Source organism: Anarhichas minor, unplaced genomic scaffold, assembly GCF_050575085.1.
Source record: "Anarhichas minor isolate MPS153535 unplaced genomic scaffold, ASM5057508v1 ptg000028l, whole genome shotgun sequence".
Lineage (NCBI taxonomy): Eukaryota > Metazoa > Chordata > Actinopteri > Perciformes > Anarhichadidae > Anarhichas > Anarhichas minor.
The window spans coordinates 8,307,202-8,332,333 of record NW_027466474.1 but is presented as its reverse complement, the minus strand read 5'-3'; the positions used below and the strand labels follow the sequence as shown (position 1 = coordinate 8,332,333).

General features: G+C 41.9%; 2 protein-coding genes across 2 annotated transcripts in view; both read right to left on the bottom strand.

The window, feature by feature from the left end:
* Positions 1–21,593, bottom strand: part of diaph1 (diaphanous related formin 1) — a 36,529-nt gene extending 14,936 nt beyond the window's left edge. Inside the window, 10 exon segments of the mRNA XM_076103972.1 lie at positions 139–249; positions 444–549; positions 897–1,036; positions 1,434–1,497; positions 1,588–1,671; positions 2,143–2,273; positions 2,854–2,955; positions 4,508–4,678; positions 5,300–5,326; positions 20,798–21,593. Of these exon segments, the coding sequence (XP_075960087.1) occupies positions 139–249; positions 444–549; positions 897–1,036; positions 1,434–1,497; positions 1,588–1,671; positions 2,143–2,273; positions 2,854–2,955; positions 4,508–4,678; positions 5,300–5,326; positions 20,798–20,896 (1,035 nt within the window). The 5' untranslated portion in view covers positions 20,897–21,593.
* Positions 21,594–24,563: 2,970 nt separating this feature from the next.
* On the bottom strand, positions 24,564–24,905 carry smim32 (small integral membrane protein 32). The gene has a single exon (XM_076103293.1). It carries the CDS (start codon positions 24,903–24,905, stop codon positions 24,564–24,566), a length of 342 nt encoding a protein of 113 aa, XP_075959408.1.
* Between the last annotated feature and the right edge of the window lie 227 nt (positions 24,906–25,132).

Below are 25,132 nucleotides of genomic sequence, written 5' to 3'. Positions count from 1 at the left end.
GCATTATACACAGCATACGAGTGTGTTACAGCCACACGGAGGCATCGAGAGTAAGAGAAACATGACGAGTAAGGATTTGCAAAATGTGTGTTGTTAGAGACTCGCTTTGAGAGAATATATAAAGAGAGCTTTCTGTACCGTCAGCAGGTCTCTGAGTCCCAATCTTAGCAGTTCAGAGCGAATATGGATCCTGAAGTCCAACTCTTCTCCCCGGCTTATCAAGGCATTGATTAGCTGCATGCAGCCACCCTGCAAAAAAACACAATAGAGAGTCAACTTCACAAGTAAGTGGATCGATGAGAACTATAATACAAAACACTATATTTGTCAGCTGAGTAGGTCAGAGTTGTGCCGTCTATCAAATGCAACTGGGTTGGTGTCATTCGTCAACAAAAACACACACGGGGATGTATAATTGTTGAAGTATGTGTGTGCATGTGCACCTTAAGAGCAATGTTGTGATTTTGCATGCCAGCAAGGAGCAGCTGGAACCTCTCAATGTCCCGCCTCTCTGCCTCCTCAGTAATGGCCTCCAAAACACGCTCATGACTGCAAAAAACAGACAGTTATGCACATCATATAAAACGCTGCTACGCCTTGTTACATCAAATAATACATAACTACAAAGTGTACCATGAACAACATGTAAGCAGAACTCATTTGACAGCTTTTATTGGAACCTGACATACAGGTGACTGAGAGAAAAGAAATATGATTTGCAATTGTTCAATTATTGATGTCAATGCTAAGTTGCTAGTTGAATGCTGTAACTTCACATAACGCTGCGTATCAGACTTGTGCTACAGACTTTAACCGTGTAGAATTGGTTGTTCGGGGCCATTATTTCTGTTCAACATATTCAAAAAGCATGGTCTGAACATTTCACCGATGCTTACAGGTTCTCAGGATGTTCCAATATTGAGATGGCCGAAAGCAGCTTGACAGCATCCACCATCATATGAGGCACCCGAGGGTTGATGGCTTTGACCAGCAGAGGAATGCCCTCATCCGACTCCAGCATGGATGTCAGACCGTACTAAAGGGGAGAGGAAGGAAGTAGGACGACAGAGAGCAGAATGGAGAAAAATTCCTTTAAGATTTATTTTATTTTTTTGCAGCAAGACCAGGCTTTCATGGTTGAAATGAACCAGAATCACAATGTCTCTGCAGGAACTACATCATTGATACTCAATCACCAGTGTGGAGTTATTGAACGTGAAATATTAACATAATTATACTAATTATCTAAGGTTAGACCCGTCACCACACTCAAAACTCAAATCCGTCTCAAAGATGAAGCGACTGCGTTCATTGTTGGTCAGACTGGTGTAACACTGCCCTCTAGAGGAGGAATTACGCAACAACTATGTCCAATAGACCAAAGACAGGATTAGGTATTTTGGTGCAACTGAAGAAACAGTCAATGTTCTTACCTTGTTGTTCATAAAGGCTTTTAGGCACCGAATGATCTCGTGTTGACATTTCACTCCCATCATTCTAGTTGGTGGACGAGAGAGAAGACAGATAAATAAAGACGTTATAAACACGTCGAGTGAGATCGCCTGTTCTGTGGTTTAAGTGTCTTACGGGTAATCGTCTTTGTCCTCCTGGAGTCTTTTGAGCAGATTCAGCAGCAAGGCGAGCCCCTCGTCTCCAAAGTTCTGCACCCAACTGGAAGAGACAACATACGATCAGTACATTGTGCTTTTGACATTGTCACATGTTAGTGCACGCCTTATTCCCATTGACAATCTCTTGGAATATACATGTTTTACAACAGCACAATTATCACTTGTTATTTTTTGTTCTTTTTTTGTATGTAGCCTATAGGCTCTTTGCCCTCTTATATCGGGACAATCCACGATCCAGTGTCCAAAAAACTCATATCATCATCCCCAAATTGAATTAGAGGTATTTTGAAAAGTAGATTTATCACCAGATGATAAAACCTAAGTTATTAATGTTTCCTGATACTGTAATGTTTGAAATAAAGGAGTCACAGCCTTATGTTATGATAGTTCAGAATCACCTTTTTATCTTAAGGTTAAACTCTATAATCAGCAGTCAAGTGATCATAAAAGATCAGTCAAGGATGCACTGTATGTTTGAGCCTACGTGTGTGTGTGTGTGTGTGTGTATTACCTGACAGGGTTGTTATTGAGGGACACTCGCAGAGATTCCAGACAGCTCAGCAGCTGTGTGTCCCGGTAGTCTGTCTTTAACTCCTGGATGTACATCATGGCTGATTTGGCGCTCTCCTTCTGGTTTTGACCCTAATCAACAAAGACAAAATCACTTTGTGTTTTGCATTCATACAAACAACAGGTTATGATTGATGCTATTGATTGATGTGCAGGATTAAAGGGCACTGCGTGTAGGGCTCTCTCTTCATTGGCTTATTTCAGTTACATGAACGGTGTTAGCAACCCATCTGTGCTTCTTTGAGCGACACACTTTCACCAGATTTGATTATATTACACCTGCTGCTTCTATTTACCCAACTACTAGAAGGGTACCCGACCCTTCTAATGATGGCTGTGATATTTAATTGACTCTACATTTGTATAATGCGTCTAACAATCCAGTATTGGCTTGAGTGAGGAAACACCTGAACTGTAGATCCAAAGACGATCCCTAAACACAAACATGCAAGGAAAGGCCTTTGACTGCACATTTCTCAGAACAATTAGTCCAACATAATGGTGTCACTGTATGATCTGATCATTTATTAAAAATGAATAAGATAAAACCCACACTGTATACAGCACTTTGTGTTCCCGATATGGCACGTAAAGGACTTTGTAACTTTCACAAAGCTGTCGGCTAATGAGCAACACGTATTTAGGTACTGACAGCTTTAGACGTGTGGAGGTACTGGGAGACCATCTCTCGTTTGATCATGATGTCTTTTGCCCTCAGAGGCTGCTGTTTCTCCCCATTCAGGTTCATATCCACCTGAAGAAAGATGGGAGGAAGGAGGGAAAGAGAGAGATAGGATGAACAAAGTATTTTAAAGACTAGCAGATAGCATGATGACAAATCTGTAGACTCAAGAAATGAATAACAAATAAACCGTACGGAAACGAAAGTCATTTTGTGTCAATAAACGTGAGGAAATGAATCAACGTAGTTCAACTAGTCTCTCCTAGATTGGAACATAAAGCCCCCAGTGAGATGTAGCAGATGCTCAGGTTAAAGGTGTGAGCAGAGGTGCTTTTCATGTGTTAAGATACCGAGCAGAATTGGTACTCAGAAACACTTTTAATTAGTGGTGTAACGGATCACCCTTCACGGTTCGGCACACATGTGAACTGCGGATTAATTACACAGTTCAACGTTAACCATCACAGTGTGAAATTAAGTTTTACTGACATTATTATCCGTTGATATTCAGTAAAATATGCGATCAGGACATCAGCATTCATGCTTTTCTATCGCTGATCTCTGATAATGTTACATAGTAAACAACCAATCTGTGTTGATAATGACCGGTAACGTGACTAACGGACAACGAACGAAGGCTCTGTTCAATTACATTATGATGCGTTCAGGCTCCGTTCAGTGAAAATGAGTATTGGGCGAAGGTAAAGTATAACGTTATCATGATGTGTTCACATGGGAACTCGTAAAATGTAGTGTTGGTGAGAAATTTGAATAAATCCAGTTGTTTTCAAGGACACGTTTTGACAGCAACATAAATAGATATTAGAGATGAACTATGACCTGTTTACACTAAGCTCTAAGCAGCTTATAATACATCATTAAAAATACCAATGACAAGATTTATTTTAATCAATGAAAACACAATATATTATTTCCTAATCATGTGAATTGTGTGGCTTTAAGAAAAAACACTATAAATTAATTTTAAAAAGTAAAAGGAGAACATTTAGACTTTCTGATGGTACACTGACTTCAGAGTGGTTGAAATGATGTTTGGGACGGTGGCCAAAAAGCCTGGAGCTTTGTCGACCAGCTGCTATTATCAAACAACAAAGGGATCTGTATCTGCCAATACGGATCATCAATGATCTGCAGTTAGTATGGGCGGCAACAATAAAGCGTGATCAGGGATCTCTAAAAGGTATATTTGCTCCCTTTTTTATTTTGTGCTGATCCGATCCGTGACTCTGATCCGTGATACGATCCGAACCGTGAGTTTTATGATCCGCTGCAACGCTACTTTCAATTAGAAATTCCACACAGCAGTCTCACAGAGATCTGTGCTTTGTGCTGTAAGGCAGTGCTTTACATTTTTGTCACAGAGAAAGAGTCAACTCTTTCACAATTAGTTTGTCTTTGTCATCTCTTAACAGTATTGGTAATTCTACATGAAGGGTCTTTCATCAGGGAGTGATGAAGTATTTTAGAGTGGAATATATCAAGTACAAGTTTTCATGGCTGTTCAGGGAAGATTATGAAAACGTGATTGTCCAACAGATGAATCTTTCACACACACACACACACACACACACACACACACACACACACACACTGTCTTTCTCACCAGCATCTGCTCAAAGAGCTCCAGCACGTATTCATCAGAATGGTCGTGCATCATGGCACTCTGGGTGTTGATCTCATAGCTGGCAGCTGAAGAGTGTCGCTGAGCCGGCACATGGCTGGGCTTCTCCTTGTCCTTGTCCTTTTTCATCCTCATGCTGGTGAAACGTTCCAACTGGATTAGCAAACAACACGACGCATGTTAGAGGAAAGAGGTCAGAGGGAAGAAGAACTGCAACGTGGAAGCATTACTGTAAGGCCACAAAAACAAGGCAACAATCCCTAATCAACTCACAGTCATTACCAATGTTAAATCATTTAACAGGAATGAAATACCAATGGGATATTTCTCCCTTAGTTTTGGGATATCATGTGTTAACAGTAGAAACCTTTAAACAGCGTGACAGTGATTAGGGATTAAAGACGTCAAAGGCTTTTGCCAACAAACGCTGACAGACAAACTTATGATGACATGCAGTCAACACTGGCCGGCGCAGAACATAACACTCAACTTTAATAAACAATGTGGGACTTCCTTTAACTGACAAAACGTGTGTTTTACTGCCAAATGAAAAACACTTCAGGACATTAACTTCTGGATATATGCAATTCAGTGAGCATCTTCTTCACAGCATGCACATCCAACGTGAGCACAGCACAGTGAACATTTGTGTTATGGTGGATTAGGTTTGTGTGACATGACATTGAATGCATAATGGTGAGTTGTTTTATGTTCACAGTGACAGATGGACAAGTGAAGCAAACAGGAGACGGTTGAAAGCATTTACAAACCTACCTCATCGGGAATCAGACGTTTGAGTTTCTGTAAAGGATGAACGGATGAAAGGGAGCGAAACGGAACGGAAGGGAAGGAAAAACAGACGGGGGAGGAAGATGGAGGGAGAGAAAGAAAAAGAACCAATTAGACAGAAATCATTTATGACAGGAAACGGATCCAGGAAGCTCATGAGTGATTCGCAGCAGGGCGGAGGGAAACACTGTCAATAAATTACCGTTAGAATTCAAAGCATTCGTCATTGATACACATCTCTGGAGAACTAACACATGTAAATTAGAGTGTGAAGTAATCAAGACACCTGGTAGGTAGTAATTACATGAGAGACCTCGGAGATCAGCAGTCAAACAGTCAAAGGCAGAGAGACGTCAGTACATTTTTAAAGAGGGGAAAGAGGCCCCATTAAATATGAAATACACTGGCGTGTTTTGGCCACTAGGTGTCAGGCTATGTCCGTAAATGTCCCCATTAGGAAACACATTGCTGGCAGCACCACTTTCAAACATGTCCAGCACCAAATGTCCTTGCAGAGCAACAACATCCAAATGTCTCTTCGTGGAATAATCAGAACTAATACAGCTGTGGACAGATGTTTCCCTTCTCTTGTCAGCTAAAGCCTATGCCGAGAAGTGCATTAGCCTCTTTATTTTTGGCTCCGCTTGTAGACAAAATCTACACTCACACAATTCACAAGTCTCAGGATATTCAGGAGTCGAAATTTCTAAATATTAGCAAATGTAACAATTGTAGTAATGGTGGTGTGGGGTGAAAATACGACAACTCTTTCTTCTTCTTCATCTCATCGAGGCCATGTTTTAGATGCAATGATAAGTGCTGGGAATAATTATTTGAGGTTTCATAATGTGAACTGTATGGACCAATATTGTGAAAAACTGCTTTTTAACAGTATAAAGTGACACCATCTACTTATCAATATAACTGCTGACCACAGTTCATCCTTTGTACCTTGACATTGACTTTCTGTTATTTGTATTTCTCGTGAAACCTGTCTCTCCATTCATCTCTGACCTCCAGATGTTGCTGATTGGCTCTTAGCTCCAATAGTGAGCTTCACCGTTCAAGTGAAATACTAACAAAATAAAATAACAGTTGTACATTATACGTCTATAGCAGTACATTGTGATATGTTTGCTTTGTCTCTTGTTGACTGCGCTGATGTGAATGCATGTCTTGCCTGCTAGGTGTCAGGCTACACCCAATAATGTCCCACTAGGAAACACAGCAGAGACAAAGAAACTGTCCTAAAAAGCCTTCACACATGCCCCAACGGCTCTACAGAGAGAGCACATACTGCAACATCAGAAAGTCTTTTGTTAGTATTAGAATTCACTTTACAACAGTAAAGGATCGCATGAAGAAAAAGGCCAAACATTATCTAAGACACGTACGTCAATACTAAGTCTGACAGGACAAAGTAAAGACTTTTGCACTACAGAATATTTCACCGAATGCTTTCAAATGAAATGCATGATACACAACACCACAACCACGACACCTACACAATGCCTTACATATTGAAGACAGCCTTCACATCTCAATAGCTAGGATCAAATGAGTAGAGGCTGCCGTGAGATCGGCTGCTTGCTAGATGATGTTACATTTTGGCCACTATAATAGTGAACATCTGATATTGTGACAACTCTAGTTGTTTTATTGTCTCCAGATCTACGATGTCAATAGTTGGCCTTGCAAAACTGAAGCTTCACTGGCCAAACACCTATTAAAAAGGGTATGGAGTATCTTTTTTTAATGTAGATTTTGTAATATCAGTAGTTATTAAGACTTCCTGGGGCTTCTGCACACCTACAACAAGATGGGCTTTCCTTACAACAGATGGACAAGTTAATTGGCTTTCTTTCTGTGGCAGGAGAAAAGGTAAAGAGGAGAAAGAAAGAAAAACAGAGAGACAAAAGAGGCGCTCTGATTATGGGGAGAGCAGTCAAGAGAAGGATGTTTCCGCTTACACAAGCCCCTTAACCCATGCACACAGACAGGGCAGAAAAACTCACAAATGTTGTGGTGCTATTCAGCCCACAGAGCAGAAATACACAGCCGACAGTAGGCACACTGGATTGTGGGTAATCGCACAGGAAACTGAGTACAATGTGCCAGGAAGACAGCATTAGAGATAGACGGGGAGGAAGAGACAAAAAACATTTGTGAATTCAAAGAACTGTAAAGTTCCGCTTTTCAACCCACAAGTACAGTCGACAAAATATGTTTCACGTACAAGTCTAACGACAGGACCGACTGTCTATCTGAAGGGAACCCAAAAGCAGTAACAAGGCCTCCGTTAGATAAATGTGAGCCAAACGCCAGCTGTGATCCAAGTACTGATTGGTTATTCATACGGCTGGGCGATATAGTTAAGATAAACACCACATCGATAACAAGATTTTTTCCAGATACACAGCATATCATAATAAGTAAACGACTGCAAAATAATGCATCAAATCATCAAATTGTTGTTTGTAAGTTTAATTACAATCAGCTTGGAGTCATTACCATAAACAACTGTTTTCTTAAAATTCACTACAACAATATCTACTGTAACATATTATCTGGATATCCAGAGAAATTAAAAATAATGCTGTCAGTCAAATTTTCATAATTTTGTGACATCCTATAGACCACGGGATTAGATCATTTAGTAATAGACATAATTAATAGATTCATCTATAAAGAGAATGCCCTCCACTTGGGCTCAAAAGGTTTTTCACTGATTTTGACGAAATGCTAAACTCACAAAACTCCTCAATTATAAATTATGCAATTCAGCTGCCAGCTGAATGAGCAGATTCATCTAATCGGCCTCAATGAGTGGATTAGATGAAGTGGTGCATGCGACAGGCTCTACTACAGTTTGTGTGAACATCAATCCACCGACACCTCGCCAGGTTCAGTAACTTTTAGGTGGTTACATCTCGTCAAATAATACTAGGGTTTCCCCCAGGAAAATGGTCATTAGAAGTCTAAACAATTACATAATTTGAGTAAACAAAAAGTTGCAGTAAAGTTCCCCAAAATAAGGAATGGGCTCCGTCTGTCTCTAGGACCAGACAGCTGATGCAGATGCATTTAGCTTGTGAAAGCGATATAATGAGAGGGTCATACATTTCTCTGAGTGCGTACAATCAGCTGTCTGTGAATACGTATTCACCACAGGACCTGAGAGTGGTGAGAGATAGATTGATGTAAATTAGAGCATGATTGAAGACTAGGTAAATGCCGATTGGCAGAAAGCAGAGTGGCCACTTTTACAGGCGAATGAGTGCAGCAGCGACAGTTCTGTCAGATGATCGTTTGATTGTTGCACACTAGGTTAATGGTTAGGCTGCACAATAGGGAAAAATAGGATGTTTTGACAGAAATTTGAGAAGGATGTGACATATTTTGTATTTGTCTTAGGGCTAGATTTGCTAATTAAGGGAATAACATCCCGTCATTATTGTATTATGTCAACCTTATATCATCTACAGAAATACTAACGATGTGTCCGCTGTGTCCACAGATATTTGTATGTCTAAAAATGGTCGTGATGCTGACCAATTAAAGTCTGTGAGGCACCAGTACAGTGGGATCATTCACATTTTCTTATCAAAGTAGGATTATAGCAACTGGCTGGTACGTTATCCTGAAAGTAGTATATCACTGGGAAAAGGCCTTCGTAATCAACTGTTCAAATGAATGGACAGGAAGTCTTAAGTCAAAGTTAAGCTGGATTTACTTATTTTTCTTTTTGTCAGCCTGAGTCACTTATCAGTGATCTCGAGGCAAGAATTTGTGTCAAGCCCTGCCTATTAGTGTCCCGCGTTGTAATGGTTTTCATTGTATCCGGCCTGGCCTGCAGTTTCACTTGGTCTTAATTTGGTCAAACAATGTAGCTTCACACACAAACATCCATTGTCCCGTACTAAAAAAAGAAATCACGTGTAGCAGCCAGGGACCTTTTTTTTTTAAAAACATGCAAAAAAAAAAAAAAAATGAAATAAAAATGCAATTGCTAATCTATAGATGCTTTACACAACACTTAAACCCTTTTGTCTCAGACTATCAAATGTTTAAAGTTAGAAAGAAATCCCATAGAAACCCCTTTGGTCTTATAAGTATTCACAGAAATGGAGAGAAAACCAATGACCTGTCTGTAAAGATGGATGTGGGGATTGTAGCGGCAATCTTCCCTCCGTCCGATAGTCTACATTACCACTACTGTTACAGTCTGGGTTTGGCAATAAGCTTGACGCGTAATGAATCTTCATAGGCAGTAGCTTCATTTAAAAAGGGTTTACTCAACAAAATAAAGTTACAAGATACATTCTTTGCTCAACTTGTCAGTGTTAGCACAACGGTCAAAAAACTATGTTGCTCCGCAGACTGAATAACCTCAACTGAGGGCTGTTGGCTGTGACGTAGTCAGTAATGCAACTAAAGGACATTTCCACGTTTGTTACACAAATCACTTAAGACATCTTATCAAGTCTCATATGGCTCTTACAGGGATATTGTATTGTATTTCTGTTTGTGTTCTGTTATTTGTAATGCCAGGTAACGTGGAATTGGGGTTGTAACATTTCTGGATATTAATATTGCGTTGGGCAGGAGAGAGGAGTACAGGTGAGGGTTAGGGGCAGGAGAGAGGAGTACAGGTGAGGGTTAGGGGCAGGAGAGAGGAGTACAGGTGAGGGTTAGGGGCATGACGGCGACAGGTGAGGGTTAGGGGCATGACGGCGACAGGTGAGGGTTAGGGGCATGACGGCGACAGGTGAGGGTTAGGGGCATGACGGCGACAGGTGAGGGTGAGGGGCATGACGGCGACAGGTGAGGGGCATGACGGCGACAGGTGAGGGGCATGACGGCGACAGGTGAGGGGCATGACGGCGACAGGTGAGGGGCATGACGGCGACAGGTGAGGGGCATGACGGCGACAGGTGAGGGGCATGACGGCGACAGGTGAGGGGCATGACGGCGACAGGTGAGGGTTAGGGGCATGACGGCGACAGGTGAGGGTTAGGGGCATGACGGCGACAGGTGAGGGTTAGGGGCATGACGGCGACAGGTGAGGGTTAGGGGCATGACGGAGACAGGTGAGGGTTAGGGGTATGAGCGTGACAGGTGAGGCCCTGACTGTATGGAGTGTGGCAGTGGGTAATGCAAATGACACCGCCTGTTAATGTTTTGAGGAAAAATGGGTGTAATATCTTGATTGTATGAAACCCTCTGAATATTAAGAGTGGATGAGCCACAGAGCAGTGTGTGTGTGTGTGTGCGTGTGTGTGTCATTATATTGCTTACAGTGTTGCCACGGCTACACAGAGTGTATGACATCGTAGAGGGGGAAGCAGCACAGACACGCCCAGACGAGGCTGAGCGGTTTCTTGTGAATAACGACTCAGCAGGAAATTACCAACAACCCTGAAGTATTGCACACACACATAAGTGGTTGATTAACAGGCGTCTTAGGTAAAACACTTTAGACTTTACTTTGCCCTACGCTGGAAAGCGAGACATCTTGAAAAAAAAAAAGTAAGATGGACAATTTTTATCCGACACACATGCTCATTTGAACATAATGTAGTTGCTTATTCAAAGAAACCCTGTATGTTGACACATGCCAGGTTAGTTATAACTTCCCATCAAAGAGTGAAAGAGAGCAATGAAAACAGAAAAGATGAAGAGTCCCCAAAACAGCAAACGCAATATTTTTACCAAGGCCGTGAGGAGAACACTGAATTTGACATCATCCAATTCTTTCACATCCAATCTTTTCCGTGCGGCACTTTTTAATGCTCCTACCGCACGCCTCGCTGACCGAGTGACTCAAGGTGCATCTGAGTGCACCGACTGTCTTTGTGTGAGCGACAGTGTGAGTGTATGTCAGTGCAAGTGGGGCATGTTTACTGCATGACTGCTCCTCGTCCTGGGTCAACCCCCCCCCCACCCACCCACACCCACCTCGTCTTAAAACAAGGGAGGCCACTGTGTCCATGTCTCTCTTTCTGCATCCCTCTCAAATAATATTCACATTTCACAAAGTGACAAATGAATAACATTAATTTAATTTTTTCTGACCGATAGCTGACCCTTGTTGAGCAATCATTAACAGGATTAGTGCCTTGCATGCAGGGGTGCTGTGGCAGGTGTGGTTAGTTGTAGCACTTATTCCCTGAAAAATAAAGTGTACACACTGCACTGCTACCTTCACATTTATAACGTTACCATTTCACACATGTACTCTCTCATGCCGTGACACTTAATGGGAGAGAGGCTGCATTTGTCCACAACAAAACCAAGGAGACAGCAAAACAAACCCAACAACAAAGACGAAACGTGACGCACCAACAGTGTGTAGGAAATAAGGGCGGGAGGCAGATTCAACAGCACAAGCGAAGTGCTGAACCTATAATTTGGAGAGAGGCAGGATTTTACAAATGAAGAGGTATTTAAAAGCAGATCTGAATCAGCTACGCTATTAGCACACAATTCAATTATGAATCATAAAATCTCTTTCACGTTTTAACATTAATTTTAAATAAACAGAACATATTTTGACGAGTGAATTATTGTACCATAGGGTGTTCATATATTTTAATATCCAAACAGGTCAAATCTTAATGAAGATCAGCTACACCCTCACATCTCTCCACCTTCACGTCACACTGCTGCTTATATCTTTGCAGAGACAAGTGTCATCTTAAAGTATCGGCACCAATAACATTATATTGTACTGTACCGTTATTAACTGTAGGGTATTGCTTTACTTTCCCAGTATCGGTATACCGTGCAACACTACGGCCTTCGGAGTAATTTAAATAGCGTCTGTATCTTAAGGCCTGGAGTTTTAGAGGTGATGAGGCGGCGACACAACACACTGTAGCTCCTCCACCTACGTACATTGTCTGCTCACAGGCAGAGCGGAGCATCCATCAGAGCACTTCGCAGTAGCTTCCCTCAAACACAAACAAGTTTCCATACTGCATACAAATCTCAGACCTTCACCTCCACATTACCACAGGAACTGGCAAGTGTCTCCCACACACACGCACACATTCTCACTACCTCCCTCGTACCCTCACATACTCGGTCTACTGTATTCTGAACTGAGTACAGAGACTCGGCTGATGTGCTTGCATCATTGACTGCTCCTACGGATGACTGCAGCCTTCTGAATCAACAGAGACAGGGTTTGTTCCTATGGTTGCTTAGAGGCCCAACAACGACGAGCTCGTTACATACTTATTACTAGGGCTGGGCGGTATACCGGTATACCGGTTTTAATTTCCCGTACAATATGAATTTTTCATATAGTCATACTGGTGCACAGCCGAAACAACTTCTGTCGCTCTTCAACAGGCAGCAAAATATATTGCTTGCGGCTGAGAGCGCTATAGTCGAAGCTAGTTGTCTTAAGTGTATCGAGAGGGAACCCTAGTCATGGTTATAACAACAATTAACAACCCACAACTAACGCTCTTTAACAGAGCAAAACATCACGACAACAGTTTGTGACAGATAAACAATCTGTAGCTCTAATAATTGTACATTTATAAAATTTCCCCACCGAACTGCATGCTGGGTAAAGCTCGCTAACAGTCTGCTAACAGCTGGGAGAGGCTCTGTCGTGCCAGTAACGTTACATTGAAGAACAGAAAAGAGTGATGCAGGATGAACAAAGACTGAACAACAAAAGGTATTGTGGTCAGACACATATGCAACGCTGATTACCGTAATATGTGTGGTATTTGTTATAAATGTATGTTGTTACATAGACGGTGATAAGAAGCTGTACGTGGAGAGACTTCTTCTTCTTCTTTAAATTCCATTGGCGGATCGCAACCAACTTGCATAGGTGCATACCGCCACCTACTGTACCGGAGTGTGCATTTTCAGGGTAACCTTTTCTTCACTGTTCTGATAATAAAATAAAATAATATATATATATATATATATATATATAAAGAAATAAAGAAATAAACCTAAACAACACCTACTAACAACTAAATCCTACGGTCTAATCCCGTTTCTTTCCTTGGAGGGGCTTAGGACCCAAAGGAATGTAGGTGAAGAAAACAGGAAGTGATGGAACGGAAAACACACCTCACAAACAGCTGTTCACCACTCGCTGGCCGGCCGTTTCTTTTCGGCGTTAATTAATTAATGCTTTAACGTGAGAAAAAAAATACCGTGATATACCGTGAAACCGCCAGAATCTTACAAAATACCGTGATATGCGTTTTTGGTCATACCGCCCAGCCCTACTTATGACCCAAGAAAGGCGGACACTGCAAGTAATTAGAACTGCTTTGTGTTTTTGTGTGTCCCTTTGGTGTGTACCACCACAATAGGAACTCAGGCAGAGGCCGAACACAATAAATCACAGGCTTGTGAGCTGATTGAGATGAGTGAGTATACTGTAAATTATTATTAGATACAAGTAGCCAAAAACAACCGCGGATGTAAACTGAACACATACAACCTAGGTAAAAAAGGGAGGTAATAACAACTATATGTACCTACATCCCATTAGCCCATATAAAATGTAAGTTTCTATTTTTAACACAAATCTGTTGCTTCATCTGTACAGTGTAATTTCTTGGATATGAAGAAGCACATTAATAAACAAATGTTATTCCTTTTTACATTTCTGAATTTCCAGCAAAGATACTCACAGACTAGCATTAGTTAGTATAGCTTTCTACTTATATTTTGAATATAATTTGGACATTTACCATTGGCTGTTGTCAGTAGATTTTAAAGATGTACACGAGTAAACAGCGGAGTTCTGTTGAGAGAGAGCCTCAAGTATTGCTCAGCTGTACTTGGGTTTATCCATGTTTAACATTAGTGCTACTGCCTGTGGTCCGAGACAGCTCCAGCTACTCGTTACTGGAATACGGGCACTAAAGCCTCTGCTGTACATCAGCTCACGTAGTGATTATAATGTGAAGTAATGAGAGATTTCAGGTTAAACTTAAGTTTCATACACTCCTCGCCAAGACACCACTGATTGTGCGCATGTGTGTCCAGCAGCTTCATTTCTTGAATGTCTAAACGTCTTCCTCCCTTCCTACGAGAATAAACTGCTGTCCTCCAGGCACAGAGGCTCACGCTGTTTACAGTCACGGTGCTGAGATACACAGAGCAGTCTGAGATTAGCTGTAATCTGTCAGGGGTCGACCGGGCAGAGCAGGATTGACACTGTAATCCTAACAAAGCATCCCATACACACACCCTAGGTAACACAGTCAAGAGCATGCATATCTGTGAGGATCAGTCTAGAGGTCTGTCTGTACACAGCTCTGCTGCTAGTGACAGAGATGACTAGTGCAGAGAAACTGGGAAACTCCTTTCACAACGCTGCCCGACCCTGATCAGCTCACTGACTGAGAAAGACAGAATGACAGCATGTATGAGCTCATCCATTTATGACTAAATACCAGACACAAGGAGACCAGTTTCAGTGCAACTGCATGCATGTCTTACCGTCATCTATCACTTTTAGAGTAAGAACTTTTTATTGTTATTACTTAGCAAAAGTAAAGTCCTTGAGCCAAGCAGTTGCATCCTGGTATGCTAATCATAGCTATACCTAACTAGCATCTCTTACTCTCTGACACTTTCTTACTAGAAATATTAAATACAATATACTATTGCTATATAATAATGAACTTGACATTTTCTTGACCAACATAATCAGTGGAAGTCCAACTCAGGGCAGAGGTCACGACACTACAACCTCTTCCATCTGAGATTCATGCCACGACCCCATTACAATAGAGGTGAGCCAAATTTAATTTGCAGTGCTCAAAAAACATCATATTTGAACAACTTATGTCCTGACATACTAAGGATAACACAGTTACTCCGAGTTATCCATCTCCAGTGTGGAATGTTTCACACCGGTCCATTAGGCTCTTATGATAAAAACCTGCTCCATGTTTTAACATCATCCAGACCTCCACAGATTTGGGAGCGGGTTGTGTGTAAACATATGTAGTAGACCGCTGGTACCGCCTGGTACAATGGATGGAAAGGAGAGACGGCAGGAGATAAGGGTAAGCAGTAATGGGGACGAATAAGGAAGCACACTGTTCGTTATTGTTGCGCAACTTCCTGTCACAGCCCTCAGAATTTGAGAAATAACAACAGGGTGGAAGCGCTGACACCTCTGCACGCGAATGTATGTGTGTGTACGCGTGTACACATATGCAACTAGAACAAGTAAGAAGCAGAACCTAGACTGAACAGCTGACAAAGTGAGCATGTGAACGATAGGTGAACACCCAGGAGGTCAGAGTAGTCCGAGCACAGAGTGAACATGTTGCTCCGTATCTTCATCTCTCTCCACTGAAGAACAGACGACCACATTTACCTAACTCCGCCATGAGGTGCCAGAAATGCAAAGCGGTGGCAGTTTATTTTAAGTGAAAGGTATGAGAGTAAACAAAACAAATGACAGACCACTGTCTGGACGAGCCGGTTTCTCTCTTTTAACTGAACTGACTTTATACCTTACAAAAGGCCTTAGACAAACATCCGAGCCCGACTGGTAAATATTCAACCGCTGCAGGCAACACATGCACACAAGCAGTTGTTCTTTTCTGAGTAGTACAAAGAATGGCAGGCAGAGAAACAGAAAGATGTGCATAAACATTCTCTTGTATCACACTAAACAACACAGACATGGCAGAATATGATGCACTACTATGCAGACAGACTGCAGGACAGGATTTTATGCACAAAACACAAAAGTAACATAAAAACTCTCTGAAAAGGACAAGAGAGAGTTGCGACTGTTTTCATACAGAGAGTATACGTTAGCTGTCGACTGATCTAACTCTTCTCTTCAACAAGCAGTCATCATTCCTGTCTATTCAATATCATGCTTTGCCTCTGTAGGACTTAACTTTGCACACAGCAGCCTAAAAATAACATTTCTGATCAGCCAGCTTATTAAGTGACAGAATGACGGTAGCAGTCGTAGAATAAACATGCAGAACACTGTTTAAGTGACAGTAGACAGCAACACCAACTGTGCCTCCTGAGGATTGGTCATGGTGACATGAAACAGAAGAGTACCTGCATGGCTGCTCCTTAAACAGTCCGTTAGTTAGTCTGAGTGGGCAATATGGATTCAGTCTTCTATCACAAAATATGGAATTGTACTATATAAATAGAAGGGCTCTTTGTCTCAATAAAGCTCTTTTTCACAGTTGCCACAACACATTAGCTCCATAGTGTCAGATCAATGGAAGAAATGAGGGACACAAACCCCATCAAAATGAATTACAACACTCAGCAACGTTAATGTGACTCTTCAGCAGTCAGAGTAAGTCCATCAAGGTGGGTATTCTGTCAGTCTTCTTATTAGGAAATCCCCTGCTTGTGTTTGTAGTGGTGGAGGGATTACTCACTGGAAGTGTGGAGACTTTGGTTCTTGAAGCAGCGTGCTAGGACCACCATCATTAAAGGGTTCTGTGACTACCTCAAAGCTACACAGATGTATTGATGTATTGTAATCAGAAGACAAAGGCTCAAGAAGTCACATGTGAAATCTTATAAACAAAACAAAAAAAAACAGGTAAAAGGTGAGATTCCACATAAGTATATCAGTGGTGTAGTGACTCTGCATTCCTTCGTGTGCATGTTACACAATGCAGCCCTTACATCCAGTAAGAACAGGCTTCAGAGCAAACCAAACTGATCTGTGAAGTACAGTACGGACTGAATTAACAGAGACCACTATGTTAAATAGGATGATCATCCATGTCAGATTATTACAAAGAGTGTCACTGATGTCTGGACAGGATTATAGTTTAGTTTGAGAGGGAACGACAACAGCCGTGAGCTAAAGTATCTAAAAATGATGACAAGAAATCAATTCCCAAGTACCAAAGAATGTCTGTTAATCCACCATACGTCTCATGAAGTTAACAATGGAGGACCAGTTCCTAGTGTATTCATGTTGCACCTCTATCCACATCTCATCAATTATGATGCAGCACACCAGGAATTTTATCTTTGACAACCAATAAATACCTGTGATTCAATCACTGACTCGGGGTGTGACCACATGAGCAACATACTTGAATGTTTCAACCGCAGAGAATTTAACCTTGAATTGTGTTTTTTTTAGAATCAACTCGGTAATGTAAGCTTTCCATTGCCATCACACCTCCTGTAACTTCTTATTATCATTGACTGCACCCCCACTCTCGCACATTTTCTACCTTCCTTAGTCTCCTCCTCTGCATTTCTAGCTTCTTCCCCACTCACTTTTGCTTTCTGTCACACACTCTTCTGCTCTCCGACTCGCCCAGTCCCCTGCTCTCTGATGGCTCACTTGCAGTCCCTTGCTCAGCCAGGCTCACTAAAATATTCCCGTTCACTCTGAGCCAAGAGGCCTCTGCCACAAGCAGTCCATTAACCACTCCAGTTTCACGCTGGCACCCAGTCCTCCTATTCTTCAGCTCACAGTATGCTCTTCTTCCCCTAAGATGTAGAGGACAGGAAGCTGTATGCCTGTGTGTGCCTAGGTGTGCGTCTGTGTGTGTGTGTGTGTGTGTGTTGGGGGACTAGAAAAGAAAGAGATCCACTGTGCAACAAAGCACATTTGTAACTACTCCACTTGACTCTTACTTGAGTCAGAGTAAGTAAAGAGCTGTGACCCGACTGGCTTAATTCATGGCCTTACTTTATATCAAGCGTTTGCTGAGGTGCTTCCCCCAGGAAGTAGCGCACGGCTGCACAGACACAGATGCAGGCACAAGATTTCATGCCTGAAGGAAGGTGCACTTACCTTTGTTATTAATCATGACATACACTAATATGTAAACCTGCATTCAACGCTTAAACCTGTGCCCAATGGCGACATCTTGGGCAGCACCCCGAAATACAACACTACATACAAGTCAGACAAAAAAAATTGAAATTCTGTACCTACAAATCTGATTTCAATGTAGTGTGCTACAATCCATTTATTTATACATCTAAATGTTTTATTTCCATGTGTTTCATTATTGTTAATCCACAATATCATCATTACTGTCACAGAGGAGTAAGAAGAAATCACCTCCACTTTCATTTGTTAACACAAAAGAAGTTATCGAACCGGTAGGATGAGGTTGCATGCATGAGCAAGCCAGCATATTTCCCAACTCTGTGAATATTTAACTGGAGAGACAAACATGTGCTGCTTAAACACTTGTGTGACATAGACTCAAAACTTGCAAATCATGAAAATACTTAGAATTTTCCAATTTTCCAGAAGAACATGATCAAGATATTGGTTATTGGTCTTCTTGTTGACTCATTTCCCTGACCAAGGCCAGAAGAATATCTACTTTTTGGCCAACCTTTCACCTATAAAACAGATAACCTGACAAACTCTACACGCTGTCCCAGAGAGAGAACCTGTGATCTACGAGTGACCTTACGTCCCAAACCACTGTCCGAGGCAGTGATCCCTGGCTAATCCACACCGCGCCTGCCTGCTTGGTTGAGCCGGCCTGTTTATGTCAACAGCATCTACGGATACGGATCCTTCCTCTTTGGGCCTGAAGAACACAGATGGCGCTTCAGGGAGGAAGACACGGCCAAAATGACCTGCTTTTAAACTAAATACATGGATCATGCTCAGCTACAGAGGTATCTGTCAGAAGAGCAACTCCTGTTCAGCGTTCCTGTGAAGGTTACATGTGTGAAAAAATAAACACCCAGTGTTTGAACACAAACATGCTAATATACAGCAGGGACACATTCCACCAACACAGTTTACATGTTTTTGTGGAGTTGAGCTGAAGTAAACATTACAGAAGGTGATTTTAGAGTTAACATTTAATACACTGAATGGTGATTGGGCAGAACATTAAGATACTTATTTTGGTGATTTAAAACAAAAGTACAAGAATGTCCAAAATGTGTCATGCTGCAAACATCCATAGAATTTGTCTAAATGCCAAATCTAGTTGATGTTGGTGACATTATTACAATAACGCATGTATTTAAATAAAATAAAAGAGTAATCTGTGTGACCGTGTCTAGAGAAAGAGATGACTAAAACTGGATAATGTACCCACGCTGCTTCATTCAGTCCCAGACGGCACAGTGACGAGAAACTCACACGAGGGTGATTTTGGGGGTTGGTATACCAAATACCAAGCTGGCCTGGAGACAATACACACGTCACCCAGTGGTACATATCTTATCATGTTATTATCACCGGTATGTCTGAGAAGCAGCGAAAGCAGAGAGTGGTGAAGTCATAGATCCCTTAAAGCCACAGACATGTGTGGATCAAGTACACAGCGTGCATAACTCTACACTGCTTCACCTTTGTCTGAACTCTGACTGCGGTGTTGTATGAAAATCGGCCAGAATGGGTTGAAATGTCAGAGTTAGTCGTGGACTGAAGTCAAGGACAAAGCAGACCAACTCCACTGAAATCAAATAAGTGAAAGAGCTGTATTGTACTAATTAGATTACACTATCGGGCAGAATGACGCTCAAAAAATACTCATGTACGTTATCTCAGGACACATTGCACAAAGGGTTTCTGTCTGTGACTCATACTTACTTATAGCCCTACCTAAACCTGTGTGTACTGTAATAAAATGCCATTCATCAATTTCTCTATTTTCATCTATTTATGTCTCTGAAATAAAGTGTGTGTGTGTGTAGTAATTGTTTACTCAGCGACCAGATGTGTCTTCTGTGCATCCTCTATGGTTACCCATTTGTCAGAGGGTGCAATATCAGTTTTCGCCTGTTGCTAGACGTGGCCGAGGGGTTATGTTACACAACAGTGTGCGCTGGCTGATGACAGGCACAAGTACTGCTCTGCTCCCATCAAGACACCAGACTGAATCACACACGCTGACACAGCCAGGTAGCCTGAGACCACATGATGTCATCACAATTAAGTCACCTTGAGAAAATACAACACAATGCCACACCTTACCATTGAAAGTTAGGTCACTTATTTTATAGTGTTTATGAGACATGCTGTACTATGTTTATACAATAGAAGATTATTATATATATATATATATATATATATATATATATATATATATATATATATATATATATATATATATATATATATATATATATATATATATATATATATGATTGGGCAAATGGATGTTTTAATACTTTTTCAAAATAACAAAACCTGCAATCTTGCACAGTCCTGTTACAAGTATTCAAAGCTACTTCCTCGTGTGTTCTCACTTACTTTGACCTAAATCATGCATCCTAGCCATGACATGCTGTCATGCTAGAACGACAGCTGGTACACAGCCTGAGGGGGTGAAAGTAATTACAGGTACGGTGTGGCAGCTTCTTGCTTTTGTAGCTTCACTTCAAACATTGGGAGGAAGAAAATGAGACCATCTGTGAAGTTAGGGGCAACATTTTTGCAACCCCAAAAAAATATCATAAAAAAGGTGCAACAAGTTGAACCTGTGGGATACTCACAAATTTCTTTTTCCCATCTCCATCCTCATAGTTCTTCTTTGATTTCTTGTCCTTCTTGGGACCAGCTGCAGAGGCAGAGTTGCCCGTGTGTGGATCCATATTTATAACTTAATCCGTATCTCCTTCAATTAGGTGTTAGAATAAACCCGGTAATCTCCCCGGACAAAGCAAATGTTTCCTCCTACGATGTTTCCTAACTTTGCGAAGAAGCCACTCGTTAATTCCCTTGGGCCTAAGCTAACTTAGCCACAATTAGCACAACGTTGCTAATGATTTGGTAGAAAGCCAACGTTACGCCGGACGAGCCCCTCGCTAAGCCGCCTGTGTGTCCCACTGAAGGAGGGAAATTCAAAGCACAGCCCCAAGTCGTCGAGACGTAAAGTACAAAAACAAATCTGTTGCGCTTATAGAAAACAAATGAGGATTTATTCTGCCATCAATGGTATCCACATAGAACACAACCCGAAGCTTTAAACAATTAAGTCGCGAAAATATGCGGCACTAACTAAGCTAGCCGTTAGCTTTAGCTAGGCTACAGTAGGTGAAGTCTCCGTGGAAAAAAAAAAATACTCTTCCCACTTTCACGAGTTGTTTCGGCGACCGTAACACGGGCGGCGAGTTGGTGTTACGGATAACTTGGCCCGACTGCGTCTCCTAAATTAGTTCCCATGACTCCTACAAGTTTAGTAAACTTTTTAACCCCTGGGTGACTGCGTCTGTGGCTGAAGAGGAGTCTTCCTGTTCTTCTGACAGTCCGCTCAGAGCTGGTTGTGGGAGGAGCCTAAGCTCTGCAGCGACACCTGAGAGGATTTAGATGACACTTCTGCAGAGACTGCACTGAGTTCATCAGAGCTCCATGAAAGAGTTAACGAACAGGGATCCCCGGTGTAATGAGGACGAGTCTCACTACTTGCTATCATGGCTACGATGGTGGAACGAACTCAGGATAGCAGGAACTCTTGCACGTCTTCGGATGCAAACTGAAAACCTCCCTGTTGAGACTGCACCATGGCCCATTAAAAATAAAGAAATAAAACCTCTTTCTTACTGTATATATAGATAAATATATTTATACTTGTGTGTGTGTTATGTTTACCTTTATTTTACTTGTTTTTAACCATATGTAACAAAATACTAGAGTCAAGTTACTTTTAATACCCAGTGTATAATACCCAAATGATCTTTATTCTATTGTGGTGTCCTCGGTACTGAAACAGAAAATGTACCCATAAGCTCAGAACACCCTGGGTGCTCTCAGTGTTATCTATAACATCGTTCCCCTATTCATTGTTTATGGAGCAGTTTCAGACTTTGTACTTGATGGCATCCCTAATTTAAGTTTTAACATTCTAAATTGTTTTATTTGGGACATAGTTTTTCTATTTACTGACATTTTTTAACTGTCTTAGACAAATGTAATAACAGTACAGTATGAATTTGAAAATCGGCGTGGTTCCCCTTTAAATCTAATTCTGATGTCACAATGTAATGTGTCACGGTTGGGTCATAATCGAAAATCCAGATGGTCAAGTCATAAATCAAACTAGCAGTGTAGTAGAATAACCCACCACCAGGAGCCAGCAAAGGCCAGTTTATCTGAATATTGATACAGCAAGTACAATGTAATGGTAGGCATTACTGTACTGTTTAACAGTCCAGCACTAAATCGCTTCAAGGGACACTCAGAGTGCAGTTTGAAGAATATACCTTTTCCCCATGTTATTCTATTCATGTAGCCTATAAGAGAGAATGTATTGCATGTCGTTAAAAACCAGAGTGATCGCTCCACAGCCATTGTCACTGTTTCTGTTGTAATTACTTATCGCATTACAAAATGCATCTCTCTCTGTGACACTTAAGTCTCTGTCCTTGACTCTTAAGTTTAGATCCCAAAAATCCATTCAGACATCTAAAGCTACACACTCCCCGATGTTACACAAGCAATTAATCATATCTCGCATATCTGGAAAGGGAGTCGGATGTAGCTAAGCGAGATCTTACTTGAGCAAGTGTTACAATGATTATTATTATTATTATAGAAACCCCCTTTCCTTATGAAACTTATATTGGTGCTGCTTATTTTCGGTTCCTATTTCCAGCAGGTGTTTTTCTATATACATTGAAGTTTCATACTGTCCAAACAAATAATCCGACTTGGGGCGCCACCAAGCGTTGGCAAGCGCTGCACTCTCAGTGGAGTTAATGTCCAGCAAAGTTAACGTGCCACTAGGATGCAATTGTGGTGTTTTTGTTCTCTAAAATGATTTATTTGTATTCACTGATGCGATTTGCACTGGTGGCGCTTAGAGTTGGGGAAAGAAGATTAGAATATACAAGGCAACTGATTTAATCAAGAAGGCACATATTGTTCTGAATATGCTGACTAAGTCGACCCATCTAAGCGGAATGTCTTCCAAAACAGTAGTTGGTCGGTGATTATGAATTCAACACTCCGGGCAGATCTAGTTTTATGTCCCTCGCTTGCAATGCTCCTCCGATTCAGAGAAACGATTTGGAATACGCACCACAGACAACAATACGCACTGTGTTTGTATAAAGTCCAACACTTGAAATGCAACGTGTCTCTTACCTCTCAGACGTACACAAAGTTGGGCGCGCACACGACCACGCACAGGATTACAGAGATAGTCTCATCTATCTGTCTTGGTATGGGAGAGATGTTTCCAACAACAAGATTGGAGAGGATTTGCGCATCACCGGTGGCACTTAAACCGACAGCAGTTTAGTTTATCGCACAGGTATCGTCATAAACTTCAGTCAGGTCTTCATTATCTGGTGTATTGGAGCTATAATTTGAGGGGGAGAGGTTAATTAAAAGTGAAAGTGCACGGTAAGGCCAGCAGCCCTATGGCACTAGTGAGAACGCCTCTACGGACGTATTAAAATGATTAACAGTTGGATCTTCACATCATCAGCTGCAGCATCATTTTCAGCATTGCCATTAATACGCAGGCGGATAGATGAAGAGACTGCCACTCAAAGCCATTTGAATATCTTTATGTGACGATATAGAAACAGTCTGTAATTTAATCAGCATGTTACATGGACGACTTGTGTGTTGATTGTTTCATTTCACGAGACAAGACAGTTAAGTTACAGTCATACAAAATATTGTATATACAACCTACTGTGTACTCTTTCTGTTACCCTATGTCACGTTTCTATGAAAAAAAAAAAAAAAAAGAATCTTCTGAGCCAGTGAGAAATACTGCGAATTTGGACCCCAATTGCAGGCGCTATAGGTCACATTTGTAAGCAGATGAATCAACACAAGCGTAGGAATATACCGTAAAGCAATACATCATTTATTTCCAAAGTGCAATACGGGGACCACGAGTTGGTTGAAGGGGATGATGGATTGTTTCACATTTTATTCATTAATCAACAGAAAATAGGCTATATGAGGCCTAATTGACCAGGATTATAGTCTAATGTTATCTTTCCACCTGCAGTGGGCCCATTCAGTGTTCATCTTCCCAAGGCCCCCCCATGGTCCGAAGAGCTATCTTTTTGGGATAGTGCTGTGGGCGTTGAAGTGGAAAATATCGGCAACATTTGTTCAACCGAGACCCTGACAAATCAGGTTTTATTTAGGCCTGTCTACAAATTCTAAAAGGCAACGAATTCACGAGTCCTGTATACGTGCAGCAGCAGTCCAGGGGTGGCCAGTCAGTCCTTCGACCCCCACAGGAGTCTCACTAAAGACCCGGTCACAGAGATCTGTCCTGGTGGGGGTCTTGTCTAGCTACTTGTAGGAGGTCCGGGCCTCTCTCAGCGACCTGTCATATGGCATGGAGGCGAAGAAAGAGTTCCGCAGCTGGCAGTTGATGAAGAACACAATGAGCAGCACCAACAGGAAGAGCAGTAGGCACATGACTATGTAGGTGATCAGGTCCGGTTTGTGGAGCTCGCCCTCCCGGAGCCCCCCTCCCCCTCGCCCCGTGGTGGGTCTCAGAAGAGCGGCGACGCTCACCGAACCGCCGTGAGAGGCATTCAGGGAGGAGGGGCCGTGCGTGGAGGACTGGGCCATGAGCACCAGGTCGAAGTCTGGGGTGTCAGTGGAGTTGAGGAGGATCTGCCTCAGCATGGTGCCCCGCGTGCTCACCGGCTGCGTCGGTCGGCTGGAGGATGAAAAGACACGGAGAAGGTTATGTAGTACTGACCCCGCGTCCGTTCAGTCTGGGTGTGTGTCCTGATGCACCGATCAAGAAGAATCAGTGATTCCTGTGTGATAAAAAATCCAGTCATCTCATTGCACCCATAGCTTAATGTCTGACAAGGTCACTCATTAACATCCAGTGACACTGATAATAT